This window comes from Trematomus bernacchii, unplaced genomic scaffold (genome assembly GCF_902827165.1).
Source record: "Trematomus bernacchii unplaced genomic scaffold, fTreBer1.1, whole genome shotgun sequence".
Taxonomy (NCBI): domain Eukaryota; kingdom Metazoa; phylum Chordata; class Actinopteri; order Perciformes; family Nototheniidae; genus Trematomus; species Trematomus bernacchii.
The window spans coordinates 1,159,570-1,186,236 of record NW_022987342.1 but is presented as its reverse complement, the minus strand read 5'-3'; the positions used below and the strand labels follow the sequence as shown (position 1 = coordinate 1,186,236).

At 41.5% G+C, this 26,667-nt stretch overlaps 2 protein-coding genes across 3 annotated transcripts in view; both read right to left on the bottom strand.

Moving 5' to 3' along the window:
- Positions 1-15,953, bottom strand: part of htt (huntingtin) — a 46,765-nt gene extending 30,812 nt beyond the window's left edge. The window contains 30 exon segments of the mRNA XM_034129138.1: positions 22-99; positions 278-388; positions 598-722; positions 1,626-1,752; positions 1,881-1,901; positions 1,903-2,105; positions 2,907-3,091; positions 3,195-3,340; positions 3,444-3,564; positions 3,660-3,806; positions 4,465-4,565; positions 4,692-4,755; positions 5,144-5,283; positions 5,602-5,699; positions 5,791-5,949; positions 6,323-6,460; positions 6,655-6,766; positions 6,872-6,987; positions 7,682-7,808; positions 9,674-10,071; positions 10,163-10,231; positions 10,882-11,086; positions 11,165-11,343; positions 11,708-11,849; positions 12,403-12,541; positions 12,884-12,963; positions 13,063-13,122; positions 13,602-13,722; positions 13,904-13,987; positions 15,582-15,953. Of these exon segments, the coding sequence (XP_033985029.1) occupies positions 22-99; positions 278-388; positions 598-722; positions 1,626-1,752; positions 1,881-1,901; positions 1,903-2,105; positions 2,907-3,091; positions 3,195-3,340; positions 3,444-3,564; positions 3,660-3,806; positions 4,465-4,565; positions 4,692-4,755; positions 5,144-5,283; positions 5,602-5,699; positions 5,791-5,949; positions 6,323-6,460; positions 6,655-6,766; positions 6,872-6,987; positions 7,682-7,808; positions 9,674-10,071; positions 10,163-10,231; positions 10,882-11,086; positions 11,165-11,343; positions 11,708-11,849; positions 12,403-12,541; positions 12,884-12,963; positions 13,063-13,122; positions 13,602-13,722; positions 13,904-13,987; positions 15,582-15,679 (3,894 nt within the window). The 5' untranslated portion in view covers positions 15,680-15,953.
- Positions 15,954-16,485: 532 nt separating this feature from the next.
- grk4 (G protein-coupled receptor kinase 4) overlaps positions 16,486-26,667 on the bottom strand; it is a 54,621-nt gene continuing 44,439 nt past the window's right edge. The window contains exons 13-16 of one of the 2 annotated variants that reach the window (XM_034129126.1): positions 24,475-24,612; positions 23,610-23,747; positions 20,548-20,725; positions 16,486-19,707 (exon numbers count right to left, since the gene is read on the bottom strand). In XM_034129126.1, coding sequence (XP_033985017.1) covers positions 20,549-20,725; positions 23,610-23,747; positions 24,475-24,612 — 453 coding nt within the window. In that variant the 3' untranslated portion in view covers positions 16,486-19,707; position 20,548. The remainder of the gene's footprint in view (positions 19,708-20,547; positions 20,726-23,609; positions 23,748-24,474; positions 24,613-26,667) is intronic. The other variant, XM_034129118.1, reaches the window with a different exon arrangement.

Sequence of the window (26,667 nt, the reverse complement as noted above, 5' to 3'; positions counted from 1 at the left end):
CATAAAACACATATTACTGACCTGTTGTACACAAACTGTCGCCATGGTGGGTTCTCTGGAGAAGCAGGACTTGAGGTAGCTCAAGATTTCCTCCACACACTGACAAAGAACAAACACACCATTTTATTGAATGGATTATGTCCATGTGAACAACTGTGATGGTACATTGGCTTATATGAAGAAACAGATGCATGTTATTTATTTTCTCCTTCTTGCTTCTTCTAATGAACACTCGAACAATGTCTGATTTCAAACAGAGCCATTTAAATATCTTTACCTTGCTGATGTCATGTAGTGTGGTGAGCTCCAGGAGCTGAGAGAGAACATCTAGAGCTGAACGCAGAAATCCTCCAAACTTCTCCTGACTACTGTGGAGGTCCAGCGTCACCTAGGCGAGAAGAAAAACACAATTAACACCACAATTAACAAAAGAAACGTGTGAAAACTGTACAAATTAGTTTGAAACTTCATTTATAGTTTAAACTGCTGACCATTATTCATTTTGTTTTACGGTACATCTGCACAGTGGCAGATAAAGATGAGGCTACACTAATATTATTACTGATAGAGTATTTGAAGCTGGATGCTCGTTCTGACCTTGTAGTTGGCGTGTGTAGCTTTGAGGACGTCGTAGAGCTTGAGGTAGGTGGGCAGGTGGTAGAAGTTGCCGACGGTGGTAGACTTGTTTACGGCGGTGGACCCCGTGCCGTCTGCTGGCCTGCCTGCTCACAAAACAAACATTTTAAATATTCAGAAACATAAGTAAGACTTTCTTTTAGGGCTGCACCATTGATCGAAAATGTTACCGAAATCACAAAATGGACTATGCAATGTACAAATCACAGTAAGCGAGATATTCAGTAAAGGCTAAATATGTGAAAATATCATTCTGAAAGACCTACAAACGGTTTGGTACAGATCCTCAAAAAGAGAAAATGTATGTTTCATTCCCTCTATAACCGTTTATCATATTGGAATTACAATATCAGTCAATATAAAAGCCACTTGTTTATTTGTTTTAATTGAGCAGCCCTATAGTCTGTCTGTGCTGCTGCTGCATGGTCACTGAGCATGTACCATTGTCTGTGTACAGTGGTGTAAAGTAACTAAGTACATTTACTCTAGTACTGTACTCAAGCACAATTTTGAGGTACTTTACATGAGTATCTCGATTTTGTGCTACTTTGTACTTCTACAATTTAGAGGTAAACATTGTACTTTAACTCCACTACATTTATTTAATACCTTTAGTTACTTTGATATAAAACATAAACACTTACATAAGACTTTAGTAACACCTCGACTAAATTTACAAACTACCCATCAGTAAATCAAATAATAAAATGTACTTTACCAGCTATAATAAAAACATTAATGCATGAATAATTATAATAAACATGTGAAATATATATCATTCCAAAATGGGCCAATCTGCATTATGAATACTTTTAGTACATTTTAAAGCTACATTTTTACTTGAGTGAATTAGTACTTTCACTCGAGTAAAAATTTGAATACAGGACTTTTACTTGTAACAGAGTATTTATACACTCTGGTACTTCTACTTAAGTACTTCTTCCACCTCTGCCTGAGTATATAGACATATAAATACACTGTATATGTACCTGTGTTGATGTCAACACTTTTCTTTGGGCTCATGGGGGCAGCACTGGGCTCCACAATATCCTTCTCCTTGCCTTTCCTCCTGATGGGACTGAGGGAGGGGGTGTTGCTCAAGGAGGGGAGGGTGGCCTGAAAAAAGGGGGAACAGATTAAATCATAATTAAATAATATAACAATCGGCCTTCCAGTGGATGCAACTATGTGATCCGCACATATGACTGATCAAATCAAACAACAGAAGTATTGCAAGTGGTTACTTTAATAGCTGGTCCGGGGGGGGGTGTCGTCCAGCACGTGGGCGCAGATGTTGAGGATCTTCAGTATGTGGGAGAAGAGCTGCTCCACCATGGCCACCAGGGAGCGCTCCGACAGCCCTGCCCAGGGCTCCTCCATCTTGTTGGGGCCTCCACTGGCGTTGGTGCTACCACTGCTGCCTTCCTCCTCTCCAGCCCAGGGGTTACGCATGCATTTAGGAGCCACAGCTGGGAACATGAATAACAGACTTTTTACAGCTTCCGTCTCTAAATCTGGGGGTATTTTTAAGGGTAGTGACGTCACTAAATTACAGTACAGATTTAGCTCATTTCAAGTTAAGGCACCAGCTCTTCGATGGTTTGGCTTACTTGAAGCAAATGTCCCGGCAGGTTTCTAGCCATTTCTATTTTCATGATTTTTGCACTTTTTGTAATTCACTTTGGCTAAAGCATCAGCTAAATGAAATATGTTTTAATGATGGGTGAAAGTTCTTTGAGGAACTCGAGCAACATGAGTACTGAACATATTAGCTTTTTTTAACCGCACCACCATTATTTATTTAAATTTCAGAAGATGTTATCTTTACAGCCCAGAATGTAAAAAGGGCACTTTAATGCACTAAATAGGTTAAGTTTTGAGTTGAGACTGACACGTTTGTACATTTTAAACAATAACAATTTAGTTTTTTTCTAAAAAAGGGAACCAATTAGTTGTTAACTTAAAAATAGACCTACATTTTTTTCTCTTTTGTTAATGTATATTTGCTCTTTAAATAAGCAAAAAAACGTCTTATCCCAACTAAAATCACAAAAATCACAACTTACTTATTGTCTTAGGGGGCTTTACCATGTGAAGAGTACAGGTCACCTTCTTTCCTTAGACCCTCGCAGCACACGAGGAAAAACTCCCCAAAAAAAAAGCCCACAATTCATGGGGCAATTTGGAATAAACTTCTTGGAGAGCAACAAAGGAGGGATCCCTCTTCCAAAATAATATATTAATCTAGAATGTCTATGAATATTACCCACCAGCAAGCAGATTGCCAGACAGCAAAAGTGCATCTTGGTGTGAGGCCAGATCAAGTGGAAACCAGGCGGAGGAGAGTAAGGAGAGCACCATGTTGGCCATGCCTACTGTCAGAGTCCTGCGCTCAGTGTCGGGTGCAGACGAGGAGGAGGCTGAAGAGGCTGGAGCACTGCCGGTCTGCGACACACTGCAGAGCCGAGAGACAGGAGAGGATCAGTTACTATTGAGAAGAGAGGAAGGGAAAGGAAAAAGAAAGGAGGATGAAGTAACAAGAGAAGGAGTGCACGTACCTGAGGGCCCGGCCCCTGCTGCGGTTCAGACTAGAGCGGGAAGAGAAGCTGCTGCTGGAGCTCACATAGCCGCAGTGCCAGCCTGTACTCCAGGTGCACACTGGGAAATGTGTAGCCAGGAGGCATAAGGCCTCACAGCAGCCAAACTGTAGAGAAACAAGACAAAAGGAATAGTTTTCAAACATGTTCATATAAAAAATACAAGAGAGTTTCTATCCAGGGGGCAAACTAAAAGGTGTGAAAGCTCACAGTCAGGGCTTTGGAGGTAGAGGAGGTGAAAGCGTGGGAGATGGCGGTGACGACTCTGGACAAATTGTTCTCGATTGTGACATCAGACACGTTGTTGGACAAGTTGTAGCCTCTGTACGTCCTGGCAGAGAAAGGAATCACAGATGATTGACCAATGAGGCTTTAGCCTATGAGATGCGACATCAAAGGAGTGTGTTTCCGAGTGTGTTTTCGTACCTTGTGATGGTACTAACTGTGAACTGGGAGGGGGGTTGGGCCTCGTGCATCAGCAGCTGCAGGTAGACTGAACTCTGGTCCCGGGCAATCGCCACTACTGGGTCCACTTGACCCTGGTCGCAGTCGTAGAACAATCTGGAAACCATCCTGTTGAGAGAGAGAGAGACAGAGAGAGACAGAGAGAAGGGAACATTAGAAAGAAGACACCCCAAATTCAAAGTAAGTACAAAAAAAAAAAAAATTGTACTTCAAAATGCTAAAGAGTGAAGAGTGAGCAGAAAGCAAAACAAAGTCATGTGTTTTGGTCATCCAAACAAAAACCCACTTATCTTACTACTTGTAATGTGTTATATTGTTGCTACTCTTATTGCTAGCAATAAGTAAGAATCTTGCTTCTGGTGTTTTTACAAGGAATTGGTTAAAAGAAGATTATCTAATGAACTCTTAATAAAAGGATCTTGTCAATAATGATATGCAATGGAAAAATTAGAAAAGAAGATCATATCTTTGAAGATAGAAGGGAAAAATGGATGAGGTATAGAAGACAGATCATTACTAATGACCCTCTGGTTAGATTGGTCATCGATTCTAGGTATGAGAATCAATGATGTCTCCCTTATCATCTGGTAGCTAAAGCCCAATTCATTTCTAAAAAAGTAGATAAAATACAAAAGTACCAACTCTGGGTTAGAGTTTAATAAATTGTAACTGATTTGTTCTTGTGTGAAAGAAACTTGCTTTTCTACAGTAAAGTCCAGTATACCTGATGTGTATTTAGTACATACAGTATATGATGAGAGTTTACCTGCTGACAGCTGACGCTGCCACGTGTCGGACTCTGGGGTCGTCATCTCCCAACAGACGGATGACCAAATCGTTCAGGACTCGGTCCTGCAGGCACAGCCGCTAGATCAAGAGGAATCGGACATATTAGGGACCACATGTTTCAAGTTTCAGTGTTATTTTGTGTGGTTAACATAAAGACGTACTTCTCTACAGCAAGACTACCAGGAAGATAGAATGGAGACTTACCCCAGTGTAGTGATGATCCCCTTTGTGCAAATGTTCTGTTCTTCTCTCCAAGAAATTCACTAACCTAAAAGAGAAAAGAGTGCATATCTTTAGTAATAATCCCAGATATCAAAGACTTACCATAACAATATTATTGAGGTATCTATATAAAATGTGTAAACAAAGAAATAAGGGAACGATTGAAATTCATCTTAAAACATTGTTTATTGTGCGTTTTGTAAAGAAAATGGATAGATAATAGAAGATCTGTAACCATTACTGAACAAAAGCATGAAAAAAGAAAGGAACTTATTGTTTTAAAAATATTACATTATCAAAGATAGCATATTGCAACACCCCTAACAGTTTATAAATAAAAAGCTTAGCTATTATACATTTTTATTCAAATTTAAATAGCACGATGCCTCAGCCAGTAGCTTGGGTAACAAAACTAAAGTTGAAAATGATCCTACCGGAAGTCCATCTCTGCCAGAGTCTCCAAGAGCTCAGTGCGAACGAGCCAATAGGACGAGTCCCTCAGAGCAAGAAGGTCTATCATCAACTGCAGGCCCAGCTCACTGAGGGTACTGCTGCACACGGTCATGAGGCAGTGCTGAAATACACATTCAAAAAGGTCAGCCTCTTAACTCTTAACACACACACAAACACACACCCAATGATTACTAACATTACACAGCTTAGATGAATACTTGATACCGAGTTGACATTCAGTGGTCTGCGCTTTCTGTTAAAAAACTCAAAAAGTTCCAGCCGGTACTACTTAGTAGTTTGCCGAAGTAAAACGATAATATTAGATCAATAAAATCATGTTTAAATCAAACTGCTGTGTCAATGTATTTTTGTAATTAGCCATGTAATAAGCAGGGAAATATACAACGAGCCGCTGCATATTAACCCTTACATGTCTTACCCTCACTGCAGAGCAAGCCATCTTGCAGGTGACGGAGGATTCATCTTTCAGAGTTCTCTGGAGCAAAGGCAACAAGTCCACCAGGGACAGAGGGTTACCTGAAGATCAACATACAGGTGAGAGGGAATCGTTAATTAGCCATCACCTAGACAAACACACTTGATCATACACGCACACACACACACTAACCTGTTGCACTCTGCACACTGGCCAGCCAGCTGTGTATGTTGTAGCGTGTTTTGGTGAGTGCGGCTTGTATGATGGCTCCGCAGAGGATGGCTATGGCCCCTCTGATCTGGGGGTCCCCGTGGGCAGCCAGGCCCAGCATGTCACTGATATACTGCTGTTCTGCAAGGGGGCAAACAGAGGGAGTAGGGGTCAAAACAGATGCTGTAGACAAAAAAAATTTGGCAAAAAGTATTAGTGGTATGCAACTGCAGTATTTTTCCAAGATTAACACAAGAAATATTGACATGTTACAGTAGGAAAAGCATTGGTCAAAATCAATGGCTGTATTTCATTCAGCTGCTTTAGTTTCAGGTTCCTGGACTAGATTTTTTAACTTTTTGTGAGTGAGTTGACCTGCAAGTATCTGAATGATGTGATTCTCTAAATGCTAATGAAAATGTCTGCAATGTCTTTATAGAGATGTAGTCCCATGACTTGTTCAGGCGTCACATATCTAAAGAGGATTGTATCTCCAATTTGTTTGTGTCCCTACCTACTACTGGAGTGCCGTCCAGCGGCTCCAGGTAGAGGGAATTAAAGAAGGCTTCAGGGTGGAGCGCTGCTGCAGCCCCGATGCAGCTGACCGCCAGAGCCTTCACGCTCACTCGCACCTCCTTGTCAGGGGTCAGACCTGGGAAACATAACAGAGAAGAGATGAATGTACAGGCATGGTGATGTTCAAGGTTTCATAACAGGCTTTGTATCATAGTATTGTCAATAAATGGCATGTTTGGCGAGCTTTCCAGTGGCTCCAACATGATAATCTAAACAAATGCTCTTTAAAAAAAAAAAAACACACCTATGCCATATTTTGATAATACTCACCATGTTTCTCTCCCGTCAGTAGGAAGGAAGCAGCGAGAAGCCGTACACAGTGCACCAGTGGCTCCGCCCCTTGGTCTGTGTAATGTCCGATTGGACCTTTTATCCGTGATGGCTGAGAAGAAGGGATGTAGAATTAAAGCCAGATGTATAATCATGCCGCTTGCTACACAATACGGTGCAAACAACTGACATGGATGTTTTCTTGATGTTCCCATACCTTGATGTCAGGTTCAGGTTCGGCGGGCTCGTCCTTTGGTATGAAGCGGTCCACGCTGCTGTCCGAACCCTGCCGGTTGTGGCCTCGGCCGTCGAAGAGATGAGGTTTGCTCAGAGCTGCACATAAGCACACAGGGAACCAATACACATTTTAAAAGCCTTATACCGATAGTTTTAAGCCAAATAATTATTGGGAATTCTACGCACAACTGACAGATCCAAAGTTCCGCCTCCTTTTAGTTACCGTTGTTAAGTTGGACAAGCTTGACAGTATTCGTTTCTGGGCCAACAGCATGATTTTTGTATGCAATTAAAAGGAAATATTCTAAATCATAACTTTTACAGTTGTGATTTTATATGTTGTCTATATCCATATAAGTAACTTTTGGGCGGCATACAGCCTAAGAGAAATAATATAAACAAAGTAAGGTCAGTCTTTAGCTTTTCTGGATACATTTCATGTTTTCTTAACAATATGTCAGTAACTAAACCAAACCTAGTTAATGTATCCACAAAATTAAAGGGGAAAATCAACATGGTTAATGTTGGTGATCTGACACCAGCTATTCTTGCTTTAGCATGAGCTTACTTAACATGGGACTACATAAAATATGTCTGTTAAGATTTTGACACCAAACAAACATTACTTGCCTTATAATGTTCTCTTTGTTCTGACATAGCATATCTCAGTGTCACAGGAAAGGGAAAATTCACAGAAGTTTTACCAGATTAAAAGCTTCCTTAAATGTGATTGGAGCACAGAGCGAATGGGGCGGGACTTAGGAAAGATCAGTTGTGTGCACAAACATACCCAGAGCTGACTGGATGAAGGGTTCCTGGGGCTCTTCCTGGGAGGAAGGTGCTGCTCCTTCATCTTCTTCATCCTGTAATGTCCCGATCTGCATCCCTGAGTACTGGCTCTCACTGCCGTCCAGCACCTGATGCACGCACACAGAGCAGACTCCTCCAGTTAGGAACAAAGCTCACATAACACACACACCATATGCAACACGTTTAAAAAGCCACCGCATGCAGAGTATATTGAAATAGTTTAGACTCATTCAGTTAGATTTTTTGGATTGGAGACAAACGACGACTTCAAGTCAAACAAACGTTCCCTTTTTAAAACTCGACTGGATCATGCTTGGGTCACTTCATTTACAGCAAATGAACTACACAAAGACACAGGAAAAAGCACAGGCTTCAGAACTCAATCCACCAGAAGAAGAGCAAGCTTTTGATCCGAACAACTCAACTTTGAAATTGATTCCTTTTGAATCAAGTAAGTGAGTATTTTTACAACATAACAGTAAAGAAATGTAATTTTTGCAAGCGAGATGTATAGTACTCTTCTTTAAAAAAAGAGGCAATAAATCATTATTTATCCAGTTTTGACGTCCGCTGGAACAAAAGCCCATTACCGTCTCTTGAAAAGGCAAATCTGAAGGACAACATTTAAAAGAAAAAAGGAACAGATGGCCTTCATGCTTCTACTTTGAACTCTTCACTGCAAGCCATCAACATGGGGGTTTGGGGTTGCTTGTTTTTTTTACAAAGATATTTTTAAAGCTTCTCATTTTGGAGAGGGAGTCACTGGAAACGAGGGGGAGAGAAAAGGGGGCAGAACGTTTTCGCAATAACAACAAGAAGGGGAACGTAGCAATAGGCAGGGGAAACTGAGTGCATGGAGGAACGAATGGAGATAGAGAAAGCCAAAAGTTTCCAGACAAGCAAGCCCCTCCCACTTGGTTCAAAGTGTCCAATTGGCTGACCTTGTCACTAGTGCTAGAGGAGGAGGTGGCATAGAAGGAGGAAGAGGAGGAGAAAGAGAAAGAAGACGACGAAGAAGAAGCCGTGTAGACGGAAGAGTCGCTGTCTGAGGCATCGGGACCCTCGGTGGAAGTTGGTGAGGGAGGGGACGGCTCCATCACCAGCGGCAATGGAGTGTGTGACTGCGGCGAAGCGGGGAGAGGGGTAAAGGAGGGAGGGGGGGACCGTAGAGGTAGAACTGTTAGAGTGGACACCAACATTTCTCTGGAGGGGGAGCAGCAAAACCTAAGTGTGTGATAACTCATCTTCTGTATTCTTAGGGGCACTTCAAGCTTTTAACAGCATCAACCGCAACCAGTGACTGACTGTTAGCTAATATATCGACTAAAACAATAAGAGTTGCAACAATTTATTTTATTTTAAAGTTATTTAGATTGTACATTTTTTCAAATTTAAGCTGCGAATTTCAATTTTTTTGAACAATTGTGTTTCTATTCTCATGGAAAAGTCCAACTAACTTGTATAATAATAATAAACAATGAAATTATTTTGATTTTTTAACTAATGGCATGAAGTTACACAAGAATCTTGTCAAAAAAAAGAAATTGTGTAAGGTACAAATTGCAAACTTTGATTTTTCATTTGTGCTGCAGAACTTTAAATATGTCCTTGAAAAAAATCATATATGAAGCTGATCGACTATGATGAATATGATTTCAAGTTAATGCAATATTACTAATACTAGTATAATGTTTTTATTCTATTTATTTTTTTATAAATAGTGGGAATTAATATTTGTCCATTCTAGAAATCCTAACCCTATGAAGCATAGCATCATTCATTCACTGGGACTATGCCATGAGGGACATCAGTTACACAGTTAATTATGACAGTGCATGGTAATTAAGTATTTCAGAGTCTAGGGAAGCTCACTGTCTTCTGTATTTCATACATATACACAGAAGTACCGTTTATTTAAGCTGTGTTGTCAAACCATATTAAATCTCCCTGGCATGCCCACAGTCACACTGACCAGTTCTGCTACATCCGAAGGGGTGACAGCTGAGTCCGGCCCCTCCGTGGTGGTCTGCGAGGAGTCGCTGGGTGGAAGGGAGCGGTCGTTTGTGCTGAGCAAAGGCCCGCCGTCTCCTAAGGGTACTGCCTCCGTCTCTGGGGTGGTGTAGTCGGCCGTCTCTGGGGTAACGTTGGCCCCACCGCTGGAGCTGCGACTGAGCATTTCCTCCTCGTTGTCGTTGGGTGACTCAGGAGTGTCTGAAGCCGAAGTCCCGCCTCCTCCGCCGCCGCCCTGCTCCGAGGAGGCACTGAGGTCCGTGGACTCGCCGGGCTGCAGGGTATGTTGGGAGGAGCGCGGCTGCTCGGTTATGATGTCCACCTGGGCCGCCGAGGAGCCGTCCGCACCAACGACTGACGCTAAAGCAAAGATGCACAAAGAATACATATTTTTTACAGCTGTCAGTGTCATTGAAGCTGCCAATTTTACTTCCTGGTAGGTGCATCTCACCTGTGAATGTGACCTCTGTTCTCTCAGCGTCATCCTCCAAGCCGTCCTCCTCTCCAGAGAGCATTTTACCTGGAAACACACGTTTAGAGTCAACATGACATCGGCACAAGAGCTATGTACTAGACTGGTGCAAATGTTATAGTACATTAAAAACCAACAAAAGGCTGCATCTCATATTTTCTTAGATATGTATATTAAAATGAGAGAATAATGTGCATTATTAAAAATACATCTAGAATTAAGAGGACAATCAACCAGCATAGGTGACTGAGTTTAAGGTAAATTAGCCCAAAGGCTGATTTAAACATCAGCTGGAGGGTAGAGGTGAGCACGGGAGATAAATAGACTAGTCACCTCTTGGTTTCCTAAGAAGGAGTGGACTGCAGGAAGACCCTCCCCCCGCTGCAAGTGGCACGAGACAGGAAGTAGAAACAGGAGAGAAGCAGCAAAAGCTCAAAAGGACTCGTTGGAAACAGCACAATTATTAGACGAAACAGGGAAAGTTAGCAAGCAAAGAAAAAGGCTGCGAACACGGACCAAAGCAGGAGCTAGAGCGGAGCGACAGCACAGTTTGCTCGACTACCTGGCGAAGGTTAGGGTTAATGGAATAAGATCTACCTAAAGCAGATATTTTAGCGTCCCGGGTACCAGGCGGCTATGTAGAGCCCGGATTGTACAAAAGCTTAATGGAGACAGTCCCGTCTGAGTGATGCGTTTACCAATGAGCTCCAGGATGCTGCCGGAGCGTGCACGACTCTCTGCGTCCTGCCGGAACACGGAGCCATGCAGGATGCTGCCCGCTGTGATGAGCATGTGCAGGAGCTCTGGCGGGGGGGTCCTGAACATCTGCTGCAGGAGCTCCAGAGACGCCGTGACCACATTGTGATCCCAGTGCTGCGTGTAGTGTAAGGTCAGCTCGTACACCTTCGGACACACAAATGTGAAATTGAGCAAATACTCAAAAAAGAAAACAAAAAAATATCCAATCGATTTTCTCTCTACCTGTAGGAGCTGCTCAGGTGAGGGCTGGACGTCGGCCTCCTTCCTCATGACTCCGAAGCTTCCTTTGAGGCTGGATGTGTTAACCTGCTGCTGCAGCAGAGGCATCAGGTAGCGAAGGGTCAACAGGACCCCCAGAATTAGGTGTGTGGGATGCTCCTCATCCACAGGAACCAGCAGACCTAACACATGAAAGGATAGGTCAGGGTGTGTGTTCTCATTCGATGTCTGTTGCCTGGGTGCTTCAACTAGATCTCAAATGTTCGCTGGAATAATCTTATAGGGATATTTCAGTGGATTTTAGGTGGGAAAATATGCTGAATTCAACATAAAATGGAATGATAATGAGTTTTCTTTTGTTAAATAAATGGTGCAGAAGTATATTGCTTTTCTTCCAGATTTCCTGCCTGCTTCCCCAGACTTGGGCCACACTGAATGCCATCTAATGCACTAGATAAGCACCTCATACAACCCGATCTGAAAGGGCCAAACTAGCCCTTAAATGAAACTGGGAAGGGGAAAAGTCCAGAGTATGTGTGGCCTTACCCAGCAGCACATTAAGGAGCCAGGTGTAGAAGTAGCTGGCACGTCTGGAGTGTTGGCACACGCTGACGGCGGAGCTGGCTGCTGTGCGTCTGATGGTCGGGGAGCTGGACTTCAGGTTGGCCACAAACGACTTCAGCAGCACCTGGGACCACAAGGGTTGGACTACAATGAGAGCCAATTGTTGCAAGATGTACCTAATAAATTGTGCAAACTGCCTCAAATTAATATATAAACACACCCTTTTCCAGATCTTATGCATCTTTAAAATTATACATTTCTCACAGTAATGTAATCCGAACAATTCATTCATCCAAGGAAAATTGGGTTTTGTGACAGTTGCTCCATTTGAGATTTTAATTAAAAGAAAAAAGAAAATAGAATATATATTAAAAATAAGTTGAAGTAAAAAGTGTGCACATTGTACAACAATATATACCACTTTTGTTCTATACAGTGGTGTATTAGTTGTAATAAGATGTTAAGTCTTCGAAATTACATTCTTAATAATGACTTCCAGGTAAACTAACTAAACTAACTCAAGCATATTTTTGATTGGTAAAAGAAAATAGGAAACCCAAGACATCAAATTCCCAAAGACAAAATGTAGAAAAACAACCATTAAAGGCTAAAGTTATCTTAACCCAAATAACATTTCCATAATAAACAGTTGTAATGTTTCTGCTCTGTGTAGATGCCTTGATCTCGCCGTCATTGGCGAAGTGCCCCAAGGCGGACATGATCTTGGGCATCGCAGCAGCCAGAGTCTCCTGCACAGTCTCCTCCTGCCGCTTGGTGATTCGGGAGAGGCACGGCAGCAGGTTCACCAGGTAGGGTCTGCAACACAGATGAGGAGGATGGGTTAAAACGCAAATCAGTAAAAGTTTTTATTTTTAACATCAGTATCAGTGGAAACATGTTCAGTAAAAAGGATTTACCAAGAGTTAGTAATTGATGTTTCTTCCACTAATACATTCTGATTGGGAGGCATGCAATGTTAAAAAATAACACATTTTTCTTTAACTAACAACTGATTTTTTGAAGGCAAGTTTACAATCAGAACCAAATGTGCAATGCTTCAAATGGGGTTTCCCCTTAGAGTTTGGCCTTATGTTATTAAAACGGTTTTGTCACATGAATGAAGTAAAAAAGTCCTTTCCAGGCATTGTGTGTGCATACCTGCATTTCTGTGGTCTGATGAGGTGAGCGAGCTCAGCAAACCTCCACAGAGCCGCCCTCAGACTCCGAGAGGCACCATTCTACAGAGACACATTCACATCAGAGTGATTTCATTTTCACTCTTTAGATTAGACACTAGACAGAAACCAAATAAACACCACAGATGCATATCTTTATACCTTTTTAATTTCTTTGTACAGCTCCAGCTGCAGTCGAGGCAGGTTGGAGTCCATCAGTGCCTGAAAATAAACATTACAAAAAAAAGTATTTTAGTTGTTTATTTCATACCTTTTTTGTTGGAAGCCATCTTGGGGAAGAATTATTTGATAATAATTAATGTATCTTTATTGTCTTCAAATGGATTGTTGAAGTATTATCATAATACACAAACCCAAATCAAAGCTTATTTTTCTGTAAAGGCACAAAAAATGTATAGATGATAAAAGAAAAATTCAAAAAATTCTCTTAGGCCACCAGTAATAATAATAATAATAATAATAATAATGGGTTCCATTTATAAAGCACTTCATATTCGAATTCAAATCCCGAAGTGCTACAGGCAGTGAGCAGGAACAGTATAAATAGACATGACACAACACGGTAGAATTAATAAAAAGCAATAAAAAAATAAAAATAAAGATAAAAGGATGGAAACAGGGGTCTAGGCAAAGGCTCTTTTGAAAAGATGGGTTTTGAGGCCTTTAATGGTCCTGCTCACTTTAATGATTTTGTTCAGGCACTCGTCAGCTACCATCCGGACATCTGATTCGCTGTCATCACTGCAGAGCAGGAACATCTCCATAGCGATGCCCAGCAGTTTCTGAAACTCTGGAGACGTTCTGCTCCCAGAACCATAGGGAGGAAAAGTGAGCCAAATGTCATTACGCACATACATATTTTCAGAATGAGAAGGGGTACAATTTCATACAATTTCAATGTAGCCCAGCTCAAGTTTCATTAAAAACACACAGTGAAACGTTAATTTGATTGAATAAAACAAGTTACATCAACAAGGCCTACCTCAGAGACTGAGCCACGATGTTTTCACATATTGTCAGACAGTGGGTGACCCTGTCCTTCTTTGTAGTAGCCTGTTCTTTTTTCCTGTGAAAGAGAACATGAAAAGTTTGAGAAAAAGGGATGGAAAACAAGAGAAAAGAGGTACTGAAAAGTAGCTCCAAGAAATGTAATTGTTGGAAGTCATTCCATCGCTAAACAGGACTATAATTAAATATCTTGCCAACAGCCAGCACAACAGCCAAGTGGATGGAATGCTTAATATCTGAAGTACAGTCCAGTAAAACACGGCAACACTGGTCATTTATGTATGTAACTGGGTAATGCTGTGTATAAAGAGTGAAGGATGTAGTGTAGAAAGAATAATACTTTTTGAGCAGTTGATACAAGTCAGCTGCTCTACATAATGTTGTGTGCAAATAAGAGGCAATGTTCTGTGTTCTCTATATAATTGATTATTTCATTGGCTTTTAAACCCTACCATCATCATCATCCAACAATAATGGTGCAAGTCGTTAATACAGCGGACTCTTTATTTATGAACCAGACCTACACTATATTGATCACCTGCAATCCTAACTCAGTTCATGTCAGATTTAGTACAACTCGCTTTTGATTTACTGCAGCATCAGACAGAATGAGCATCACATGAAAACGAAGCAGCTGCAGTTTTCAGAGGCACCACACCACAGAAGATCACTGCATGATTGGAAAGACATGGTTTCCTGCTTACTGGCTGACCAAAAAGTTAAATATATTGAGTTTTTTTTTTTATCTTATCCTATCCGTGGTAATAGCTTTCGCTGTCACGGTCTCCAAGTATATAATTATTTAAAAACAACAAAAGTATTAGAAGATTACTTAAATGCAATTGGAGGACTGTATACTGATCATAAATGAGAAGCCAGTCCTTATAGAGAGTATTGCCAATGAAACAGGTGGAAATAGACAATGTGTTGCTTTAGCTAGAAGTTGACTGATTTCCTTGAATAGATTGACTGGTTTAATATTACATTTGAAAAAGGTGAAAAGTGTTTGTCATGTTAATCCTTTAATTAAAAAACCTTGTTTCCTTCATCAAGATCGAAACCAGAACAAGGCATGCAGCCATACAGCACTTCAATCTCCATTGATCGGGATGGAGAGAAATTGATAGATTTATGTGACGTCAGTCCATTAGCCTACCATAATAATGAACCGGTCATTGGTAAAAGTAGTGATGATAGCTACATTTCTGTGCAATGAATTACAAATGGTACACTCAAAATTACAATGCGTCTTTTCTAACTGAAATGTTCCTCCGAGACAAATTTATTTAGCGCACACTGAGCCTTTTAATTGTCACTGGCCTGATTCCTTTAGCAGGTGCGTGGGCATCAATTAGTGAACGCCTTACGCGTAGCCCTCATTCAGCTAGCCTGACCCTAAATATCTGCCTAGCAGATACTCAAATATTGTCAATATCGGACGACGAAGGCCCACTAAACATAGCTGCAATGTCTTACAAGTACTGTTAAAATAACAGAAGTTTAATTACCAGGTATTGGTTTGTATGTTAGCTTAAGTGGCTTCATGCTATTGAGCCATGGTTACGTTACCTGAGATGTACTAACGTTAGCACGCAAGCTAAGCTACCTCTCTAGCATGTTATGCAGTGGAAGTAAGACAAAAATCTACTTACTGCCTCTGGACAAGCTCCTCAGCGGTTGGTGGTCCCTGCTGCTGCTGGAATGACTTCAAAGACTCAAAGGCCTTCATCAATTTCTCCATGGTGGCCATTTTAGCAATCAACAGTAAGCAAGCTAGCTAGGCTAACTAATATTTACTATGTGAGCTAGCTAGCTAGCACACTGGAGAGAGCAAGCTGTGCGTAGTGCGACGAGAGTGTTAACACTGCTCGCGACAACTACCACCGGCTCTCTGCCTTCTCTTTGTGCACGATAGCTCCTATTGTTTTACAATGTAAAACCTAAATGAACAAAATGTTGGTCGATAATAAGCCATATTTGATGCTGCTCTGCGTTCCCCCGACAAACCAGACCAGGAAGTGGCCTGACAGTTTGACAGAAAGGGGAGGGGTGAAACGTCAGTGGCCAATCAAATCGCCAATTCAATGTTGAGTGACTTGAGAAAGAGCCAATGAGTGACTGAAGGTTTTTTTCTTTTGTTGTTATTGTTGCTGTCACGGGACCGCTGTAATCCAGATTGAAAAGGGATATTTGAGCAATATCAATGCTTTAGCGCTGTTGTTTATCCATGCGCCAAAAAAACAAGTGGGCGGAGTGAACATGTGGAGTCTAAATACATTTACTGTGAATCGAAACAAGGAGGAAAAAACGTGCATTGAGGTTTAGTTTATCTGGAACTGAAGCTTATTACCCACCCCTTCCCCCTGGATAAATCATCAAAAACAGCAACTGCTCAATAATAATAAATCTTTAACTTAACCAATATACTTTTTATGTAAAGAAGTTGTAGTGAGATCTTTATTAAGATCTTCATTAATAAATAACAAACTCAAGCAAATTCCCTAGATGACACTTATTTTCTTCCATACACACAAATTAATAAATGACACAAATAAGTCAAGACAAGTATTTTTTTATACAAATGGCAGTGTATTATTTCATAATTACAAATGTCAGATATGGTACAACAACCAGTGATACAACTTGTACAAGAATTAACAATGACTGCAGTGGTTGAACGACATGACTGTACAGATACAAAAAAAAGAAGAAAATCAAGAAGTCACAGGCCCCGGCTTGAATACCAATAATGCATTTCCTCATTCCTCCCTTCCTTTTAGGGAACTTATCTGAAATATCGGGACAGAAGAGCATGTAACCCTGGAGAACCGCCAGGCATATATCTGTAGTTAACCAAAAATTAAATCCAAGTGACAACAAAGACCAGAGTATCTTGCACTTTAAAACGTTTCAGGTGAGTGCCATCCCACTTTTTCAAGGACTCGCCATCACCACCGTTGGAGGAAGGCAGGAAAAGGAATGCATGTTATGGCTTCAAACGGGGCCAAACTCAGCTGGTCACCTTGCCATTTATAAAGTTGTCCTCAGATACCAGTGAGATATGTTGGCACTAGAAGGTCATCATTTACATATACAAGGAACCTGAAGTATTACAAACCAATACATGCTTGAGTAATAAAACATATGTATTTTTTTTTTTTTTTTAAACAGGCATTACAATGCACTTAGTGCGGACATTCATAACTGTTGAGCTTTTTAAAGTTTCCTTTATGTGAAGGAATTTCTCTCGGAATGGACGGAATGATAGAGAGGTTGAAAAAAAGGCAAGATGTCAGAACTTAACTCGGTAAATTGGCACATACAATAAAGGCCATCAGTCTTTCTTCAGCAATTTGTTTTCCGAGAACAAGACAAGTTTTACTAAATGTTGCTTTTGGTATCATTGGCATAAAAGTTCAAGACACTTCCTATAGTCATTGTCAAAACACACCATAGTGCAATGAAACTAAACATAATTCCTTTACTGCTATATGGATGTTAGAAGAGTAAAGTTCATACAATGACAGAGGCATGGGTGGCAAACACAGTTTCGTTTCCCTGTGAGAGTGAGTGAATGTGTGTTAGAGCTTAGTTATGTTAGAAATACATCATTTACATGTTTTTTTTTAGGCTAAATAGCTAAAAGGCTAAAATCTACATAGGCAAGAGAAATCAGCTTCAAAATGTGCCTGAGAGCAACAAAGAAAAATAACAAAGACACTCAGGAAAAAGTGACAACAAGCCAGAAACAGATGCACGCATTCGATTCCTGATTTTTCATGATGGAATGTGCAACAGGGGACAATTTTATTTGTTCAAAAAGCCAACTCTCCAAAATAGTAAACCAGATTGGGAATTATATGCGTACCATTTTAAAATGTCTTCAATGGTTTGAAATTCAAATGAGTGACGTTCAAGTCTCTACGTGATTTTAACTATTGTATGGTTGTACTTCGATGCATTGGATTGAACAGAAGCTGCATTTGCATACAATGTAATACACGCACAGAGCCAACATGTCCAGATTGGGTATTCACAGCATTAAAAACAGGTGGTGGGGGGAGTAAACAGCAACTGCCTCAAAAGCAAAAATTCAAAAGCAAGATAGCTTCAATTGTCTCTGAAAATCAAATGAGGACAGGTGGTTGGAAATGCACAGAAAATGTATTTGTTCATGATTGGAAGGAAACACTTCTATGGTTGAAAAAGAGCACACAACTGTGGTTCTGCAAGTGATCCTGTACACAGATGATGGTAACTCGATACGTTTCTTCCTCTCTACACACAAAAAACAACTGTCTCAAGCCATTCCTATGACAGAACAACATACAAGATTTCAATGGTGGGTTTATAGTAATGCTTTCATTTAGCACAAACACAGCTAAAGCTAAACTGGAGGTCTACAAGCGGGATATTTGCTATCTACGATCAACAGGCACAGTATTGTGACTTAGCGCAGAGGCTAACAGCTGCTAACAGCAGAATCAAAGGAAGTTTGTTTTATGCAACCCCAATTTGTTATCTAGATGAAGCCCTTGTCAGCTGCAGGTCAGGTCTTTTATACAGTGCCATCATCATCATCATCATCATCATCTGTCTATGTGCTATCTCATTCGCCAGTAAACAAATTATAGATTACTGGGAACCTTCGAGGGGAAAGACTTCCGCTTATAATAACCAGAAAAGTAAGGAAAAAGGAAACTAAGGAAAGCCAGGTTGTACAAAAAAAAAGAAGTTAAAAACAGGAGGAGGAATAAAGATACAAAAAAGGTTTTGCCTGAGTGAATAATGTAACAGACTTTTACTTAACAGGTGTGCTCCTGAAGGAAACACATGTTCATATGATCCGAGCGTTTGCAGCTCAAAGGAGATTTTTTTGAGGCCTAGGAATTATATTAATCAGGCCCTGTGTTACCGAAAAAAAGCCTCCTTGAAATATACTAAATGTTTGTACATGCTGACAAAAAGATTGTCGGAAATAAATCCATCACTGCCCGAATTAAGTAGGCATGGAGAGGATGTTTAATTTCACATGCCATACAGTCCAGAGGGGAAGATCAGGGTTATCATATCCGAACCGATTTAAATCTAAGGGGCAGGTGGAGATGGGGAAACACATGGGAAGGTGTAAGAAGCTGGGCATCAAAACAATGCTAGACTGGATTCCTTTCCCCCTCAAATCATTAGGATCTATGCGCTTCGTTCAGATCTACCTGAGCCTTGAAGGGTGCCGAGGCTGAGGGGTTAGTTTAGGAACCGATGTGCTAACAAATCAAATACAAACATACAGCACATAAAAAAACAAAAAGGCCTTATGCTACATTGAAAGAAAAAAAGAAACATACTGGTACTGTACTTCTTTAAAAAACAAACTCCCCAATACACGTTATCCATTCCAAAAGAAAGTAAAAGGAAAACAAAAAGGAAATAAAAACGTAATGTATGCATTCAAGTGGTACTTTTATGGCTTTTTGTACAATACAACCTTTAGTGAAAATATACATCTAGACATAAATTCAAGTACAAATGTACAAAATCTTTAAACTCATACTTTTTTCTTTAATTATAATACACTTTTAATACAGCTCATAAATACAGGTCAACATTCACTGAGTTCCTAAGATTTGCGCTCTGTTGGAGTTTGTGGTGAAGTTCAGCGGCGAGGGGTGGGGGGGGTGGGAGGAGGAGGTGAAAGAGGAGGCGGGTGGAGGAGGGAGTGGTTTAAAGTCGTGAGGGCTCTTCGATCTCGTCATCACTGTAACCGCTCTTAAAACAGACCTGGGGAGAACCAGAAGTGAGGATATATCACTAACATTACAAACGTACATCACCGCGCCATCTCACATGTGCGACCTTGACGTAACCACATCACAAGAAGAAGTATTTCTGTAGTGCCCAAGATGGTGTCTGGCACTCAAACACACCACTATGAGCATGTTAGAAGATACAAGCTGAAGCAAAGATGTAGGTTTAGTAGCAACTTCTAGATGTGCTTCCTATAATAATTGTCATATAAGAAAACAATATCTATGTGAATCTTTTACTGTAGTAATCCAACTTAAAAAAGGTATGCCGTTTCCTTTATAGAGACCTGAAAATAGTTTTTTTTTGTGAGGGGGATACCTTATCTTTGATAATTACTTTTATTTTTAAAAACCTGAAACGTGTTCAACACATACAGATGTGAGCAATGCCTTAGGTCTTTCCCTCAAGCTGAATCTGAGCTTGGATAACCCGCACTAATAATAAAGCAATGTTTGTAGCATAATTGTAAAATAAAACGTTTCTGTCCTAAAGGATGGATGAAGGTTGGTGGAAGTAACCTGTTAGCCTAGCAGCTCCTGTTACCAAATAAATACATTCCATTTGAATGAATACTGAATACACAACCACCAACCAGGTTCTGTTTGACCTTCTTTGACAAAGTGGCATAGCAACAAATACAGAATATAATGTGGAAAGAGAAAGAAAACACTCTTAAACTAGGAAGGACTAAACTGGAGATAACACAATTCACAGAGGTTTAGGAGTGGAGTTTTCACATGTTGGGTTTGGGCAAGGCGTAGGGTGTGAGGAAAAGAAGGAAGGAAGGAAGGAAGGAAAGAGGAGAAGAAGTACCTTAGCCCCCACCCCCTCGGACAGTTGCCGGAGCACTAGCACTTGCCTCTCTTCTGAACAGGCGGTAGAAGAAGCCTCTCTTTGGTGGAGGGTTAGGCCGGTTCACGTCCAGGTCTGAGCACAACGTCCCGTCAGTCTCGTAGACGTTGATTTCTTTGAAGCACTCCATCTCAATCATCTACAAACAGACAGGAGGTGGAGTTATGGATTATTTTTAATACCTTTCATCAGTTTAATTTACTACAAAAAGGTCTGTGAGTTGATTTTAAACCTGAAATCTGATTGTCTTTAACTTTTTGTACCTTGGAAAAATTCATAATGGTCTCAAAATGTTGACACCTAGCTTTTGAGGATCATTATAACCCCAGGTAAAAGACTTTCACAAAATAATAGCTCCAGTGGATTTCTCCCTACATTGCTTGTCTTACTAACATAATCAACTCTATGTGTTCAATGGGGAAAATGACTTCATATATTTATCTCCGACTCCAAAAGAATATGTGGGATAAATATTGGGGAAAATGGGATTTATATGAACGTCAAGAATGTATTTTTCATTTTATGCATTCTTAACTGTACCTGTGCTTTTACTTTATTATTGTATTCCCAATCCCAGTCCTCACCTGTTCTATGTCAAAATAAAGTAATATGTTTTTTTTGTTTTTTTAAAAGGTCTGTTTGTCAGCATATGGGCAGCTGCCACTTTATAACACAACCCTCTCTACTGGTAGATGTGAATGTATCCATCTGGATAGGGATTTAATAATGTAAATGAACACCTCCTCCACACCTCGCCTCATACATATTCAGTCACTTGACTCATTCACACTCAATGGCATATTCACGTTTAAAAGCATTTACTAATCTAATGTATCCTTGATGACTCTTAGGCCCCGGCTCCACGGGAACGCATACGGCAAAACGCATCGGAGTAACGCAAACGCAAACGCAAAAAAGCTTCCGCCCACACGCAATATACACCGGATTGTGTCAAGCTCCACGAGACGGCTCCGTTTACATCCAACCGCTGGAAAAGCTGCAGAACATATGCCGAGCCTGTATGTGGAGCTGTAACTTCCTCCACAAAAGCAGCAACTTCCTCCACAAAAGCAGCGAAGAAGAATGGTTGTCATGGCTGCACTTCTGTTTATTCTCCGCGGTGGGGGCCGAGGGATCCGGGCAGAGTTTTTCGCCGGTCAGCGTGTGTTAAAGTTTAAATTTTCCGGACAAAATTATAAAAGTGCCGGTCAAAGGTCTTCTTTGTTATTTATTGAGCTTTAAAACAAATGAATAACGACGATATAATGATATATAATAATAAAATACACGGAGGCTGTCTCTTTTTCCTCTCTTCTGACAGCGTCAGTGTCTGTCTCATGCAGCAGCTGATCCAGTAATGATGACTCGACAGTAAAAATAAACATATTTATAACTAGTTTAGGTAGTTTGAGAGGTAATTAAAATAGCTAAGGGTGATGATCTGACTTGAAGTGTGTGTTTTGCTCCCGCTGCATCACAGCGGCAGGAGCTGCGTGTCTCCGTCCTGTCAGATTAGACTTCACTCGCGTTTATGTCCATATCGAGATAAAGATAAATAATCTGAATTCAGTGTGCAGTGTACTTTTGCGGGGGTGAGCAGCAGAGGTGGGGAGAGGCGGGGCTATTGCGTCGTCATTATCAGAAACGGATGACCGTATAGGCTACCACACGGCCCCGTTGGACCCCCCAGAGCGCTCCGTTCCCAGATCTATCCACCTTTGGACCCGTTGTCGTTTGCAGGGTCTGTTTCTACGTTTCCGTTACGGCGTCGTCTAGCTTAAAGGGCTATACGCATGAGAAATATGCGGATTCAACCCGTTTTCGTTCCCGTGGAGCCTAGGCCTTAAAGAAAGCTATTCTTTACTGAAAGGAGTGTCCAAACAGCTATAAATATAATAGAATTAATTATAAATAACATTTTTGTTAGGGAGTCTGTTCCACAACTATAACGACAACTGTGGCGAATGTCATCATGATGATCGCTTTAAGATTGAAAAGTATGCCCAACTGTATGTATTTCAGAGCCACGGCCACCTACGGTTAGGTTTAGATTTAATGACTAAATGTAATTACGCCAAACATTAGGCGCTTTCACATCAAGTACTTTTCCCAGGAATAGTTCCCAGAACTTTTCCCCGGAACTTTTATTTCCCCGGAACTATCTAGTAAATCGCGTTCACACCGGAATAAGTCCCTGAGGGAGGATTACGCAAATGAAGCCGCTGACGTCACTTCTTCTTCTGCTGCTTTGGGTTTACTGGCAGGCCACAAACTTCACTTCACGGCGTATACTGCCACCCGAAGTCCCGGAGCCCCCCGGAGTCCGGGACTTTGGGTGGCAGTAAATCGCCACCCGAAGCCCCGGGAAAATCGCCAGAAGCGCTGACACCTCCTCATCACTCCACCGATCCCACATTTTATTTTGTGTTGCCATAAGTTAGTCTCTCTCCGTTGGTGCGCTGGGCTAATGCTAATGCAAGAAAATAAAATGGCGGCTTCACAAAAACCTTTCAGAGTTTTAGAGGGCATGGTTTGCAATTCGCCCAGCCAATCAGAAATTGGAACCTTTTTCTCCCCAGGAAAGTCCCTGCTCTCTAGCAGGGACTAAAAAGGGGTGAAAAGGTTCCAGAAAAAAAAGATATTTTTGGTGTGAACGCAACATCCCAGGAACTATCGGAACTATTTCTGGGAAAAGTACGGGTACTCCGGTGTGAAAGCGCCTATTAGCCACCTTTAGCTTAGCTTTATAGCTTAACGTTAGCTTTTTGCTTCTGACGGTTGCATTTAAACTTCAACTATTATAACAGTTGAGTTAACATTGGGGGATAATCCTGCTGAACACAACGGAAAAATCCCATTGCTTTTTGTTTAAGAAGCCCTAGCGATATTAACTTCCTGGTGAGCCTACAGAAATACATCATCACTGCACAACTATACACAGGTATTCCTATATCACCAATGCTGTACTATGTTGTAAGTGTTGTGGTACTGAACGATGACATCATCTCAGTGGCCTGCAGTACCTCGTTCTGCCACGGGATGGAGACGCTGCCTGTGACAAACTTGTGGTAGAAGTCATCGTCTGTGGGGTCAAGGTTCACGCCTTTGACGGTGGAGAACTGCTCGATGTCCAGGACGTCTTTACAGTACACAGCTCGAGGCTACGAGAGACAGAGAATGAAAGAAAGAAAAGAGACAACTGTGAAAAGTGTAGTTATTTCAGATTAAAGAGGGGGAATCCTTGAATACTTCCAAGTCAGATGGTTATTATAACAACATGGGAGTTTTCACACGCCTGAGGACAGCTCTGTTTTCCTCAGCGAGACCCAACTGACCTGAATAACCAAAAATAGAAACGCAGATAGCACTATCTACTTTCAACTATTGATTTAACCTCTGAGGCCAGTTGCTATCTCACTCAGAATTGTTATGACTTTGAAAAGTAACGATTCTCTTTGAACAGGCTCAAATCTATAAATGCAGCACACAATAAAAGCTATGGAAGTTCTGCATTACACTCCACAGTTTCACAGGTTCACACTACTATCATACCCACTACCATTGACTGTTTACCAGCTCAACTGGAGGTATTAGTGATGATAACCATAGCATTGTTTTATAAGCATGTTTTATCCATCATGTCCGCCAGTTTAGGATTGCTAAGGACGACACTGAAATCACATGCCTGCTTCTCATCGCCCTCACTAGCTGCCATGATAACTAGCTTATACTGAAAGTGTTTGTTTACTTGTGACAATGGTATTTCCTGTATGCTGATTTCCAGCACGCCAAGGATCTCAGGCAAGAAGCTGTGAATCAAGCCTGTATGCCCTGTGAGAGTGTGTGTGTGTGTGTATGTTTATGTGTGTGTGTGAGCACTGTGCTTACATCGGGGCTGAAGGGAGGGTCCAGCATGTTGGCCTCCAGCCGTTTGAAGTTGATGTTTCTGAAGATGGGGTGCTGCTTGACCTCTACGGCCCCTCGACCCTGACACCCGAGCCGCTGTTTGGGGTCCTTGGACAGGAGCTGTCACGCAGCGGGAGGATAAGGAAAGAAAAACATGTGAAAACATTACAACCCTATAGAGATGTGCGTGTTAGAAGTACTCAGTTCCTACACTGAAAGGGGCCATATTCTGCTCATTTTCAGGTTTATATTGGTATTTTGTGCCTCTACTGTGACATGTTTCCATGCTTGTTGCATGTTCAAAAAGCTCTTTATTCATACCGCCTGTTCTGCAGCACCTCTTTTCACCCTCTGTCTAAAACCAGAGCTCTGATTGGTTAGCTGACTGGCTCTGTGATTGGTCAATGGCTTAGAGATGCCCTACCACTAAGCCTATTGCATACAATGTATTGGTGCGCATTAACGTTTTACATAGTGATGTCATTATGTTACAGAAGTGAGTCCAATCGAGGAGTTTCAGGCAGGGGGGGGGGGGGGGGGGGGGTTAGTGTGTGGGAGAGAAACTCCATCTGAAGGGAACTTTGGGATTTTAGCCTTTGCAGACCATTTACATGCACAGAAACCTATAGAAGAAGAAGAAGAAGAATAGGGAGGGATGAAACCCTCTTTAATGGTCACACATGCAGAGCACACAGCACACACAGTGACATTTGGCCTCTGCTTTTAACCCATCCTAGTACAAGGAGTCCAGTACTAGGAGCAGTGGGCAGCTATTGTACAGCGCCCGGGGAGCAATGGGAGTGGGGGGGAAGGGGGGGTGTCCGGTGCCTTGCTCAAGGGCACCACGGCAGGGCAGGAGGTGAACTGGGACCTCTCCAAGTAGAAGTCCACACTCCATATTTAGGTCTGGTCGGGGACTTGAACCAGCGACCCTACGGCTCCCAGTCCAAGCCCCTACTGACTGAGCCACTGCCGGACTATATATATATATTACATATATATGACTATATATATATATTACACACTACAGGGAAGGGAACCCCCAAAAAGCACGATAGGGCCTCTATAAATGTATTTAAAATGCCTAAGCAGAAGCATATATATATATATACAAAGCTGGGTCTTAATCATAAATCACAAAGAAAGAGGGGGGGGGGGGGGGGGGGGGGGGGGGTTCTGTGATGCTGGATAACTCCTGACAGTTATATTAATCCTTACAGTGCAATGTATACAAAACATGGTGGTAGATTATCCTCTTTTCTTTATGCATCTGAAGCGAATAAAAAGGATACAAATCAATGCACTCGGGGGGTTAATGCAGCACCATGATGGATACAAATCAGACTGCTGTTTCTATGAGAGCTTCTGGGTAATATTACCAGCGCACCACCTACAGTGCAGCAGGCTTATGAAGTGGATGAGTGCTGTTTAGTGGTTTGGCTATTAGTGGACACTCTCACTGGGCCTGTTGTCACCCAAAAGCAGCCGTCTTTCAACACACCTAAAGCTTCTCCCTTTTCTACCACATCACCCACTTTCTCTCGCTTTAGTTCCTTATTCTTTCTCTTTGTGCAATTTACACTCAGGGTTCAAAGCAGACTCACTTTCTGCTCTTGACAACTTGGATCACTTGTCTATTTTAAGCCGTGGTAATAGCCATCTCTGTGGAAGGGCATAGTCTGTCTCTCCCCCCTTCCTTATTATCTCGCTACCATTCCTTCTTGAAACCTCTTTTCTCTCCACCCTTCCCGATCCCCCTCTCCCCAGGGAGTCTGTGATTCTGCTGAACCTCGGGTCAGAATGTTCCACTGCGTCACACAAACAAACGTCCCCTCCTGATCAGAGGGGGAGCCGCTCTGCTAACATTTTAGAAACATGTCTTCTTAAACTTGCAAACATTTTCTATTTTCATGTAAACACTCGGTGGAATTTCTTTGTATATTAAAAAGGGGGTCAAAAGGAGTTACTTATAGTAACAAAGTCACAGAATTATCGACACTGCAGCTCCCCTCAGCTCAGCAAATGTAGCGTCTTTCAGCAACTGTAAGTGTTCCGTTTGGATTTAGTCCCGTTGCTCTCATCACCACTTTTAACGCATTTTGTTTGTGATCTGTCGAGCACCAAACCAGAGACACACAATGTCAAACATCTGATAAACATAGAGGATTTAGCAGA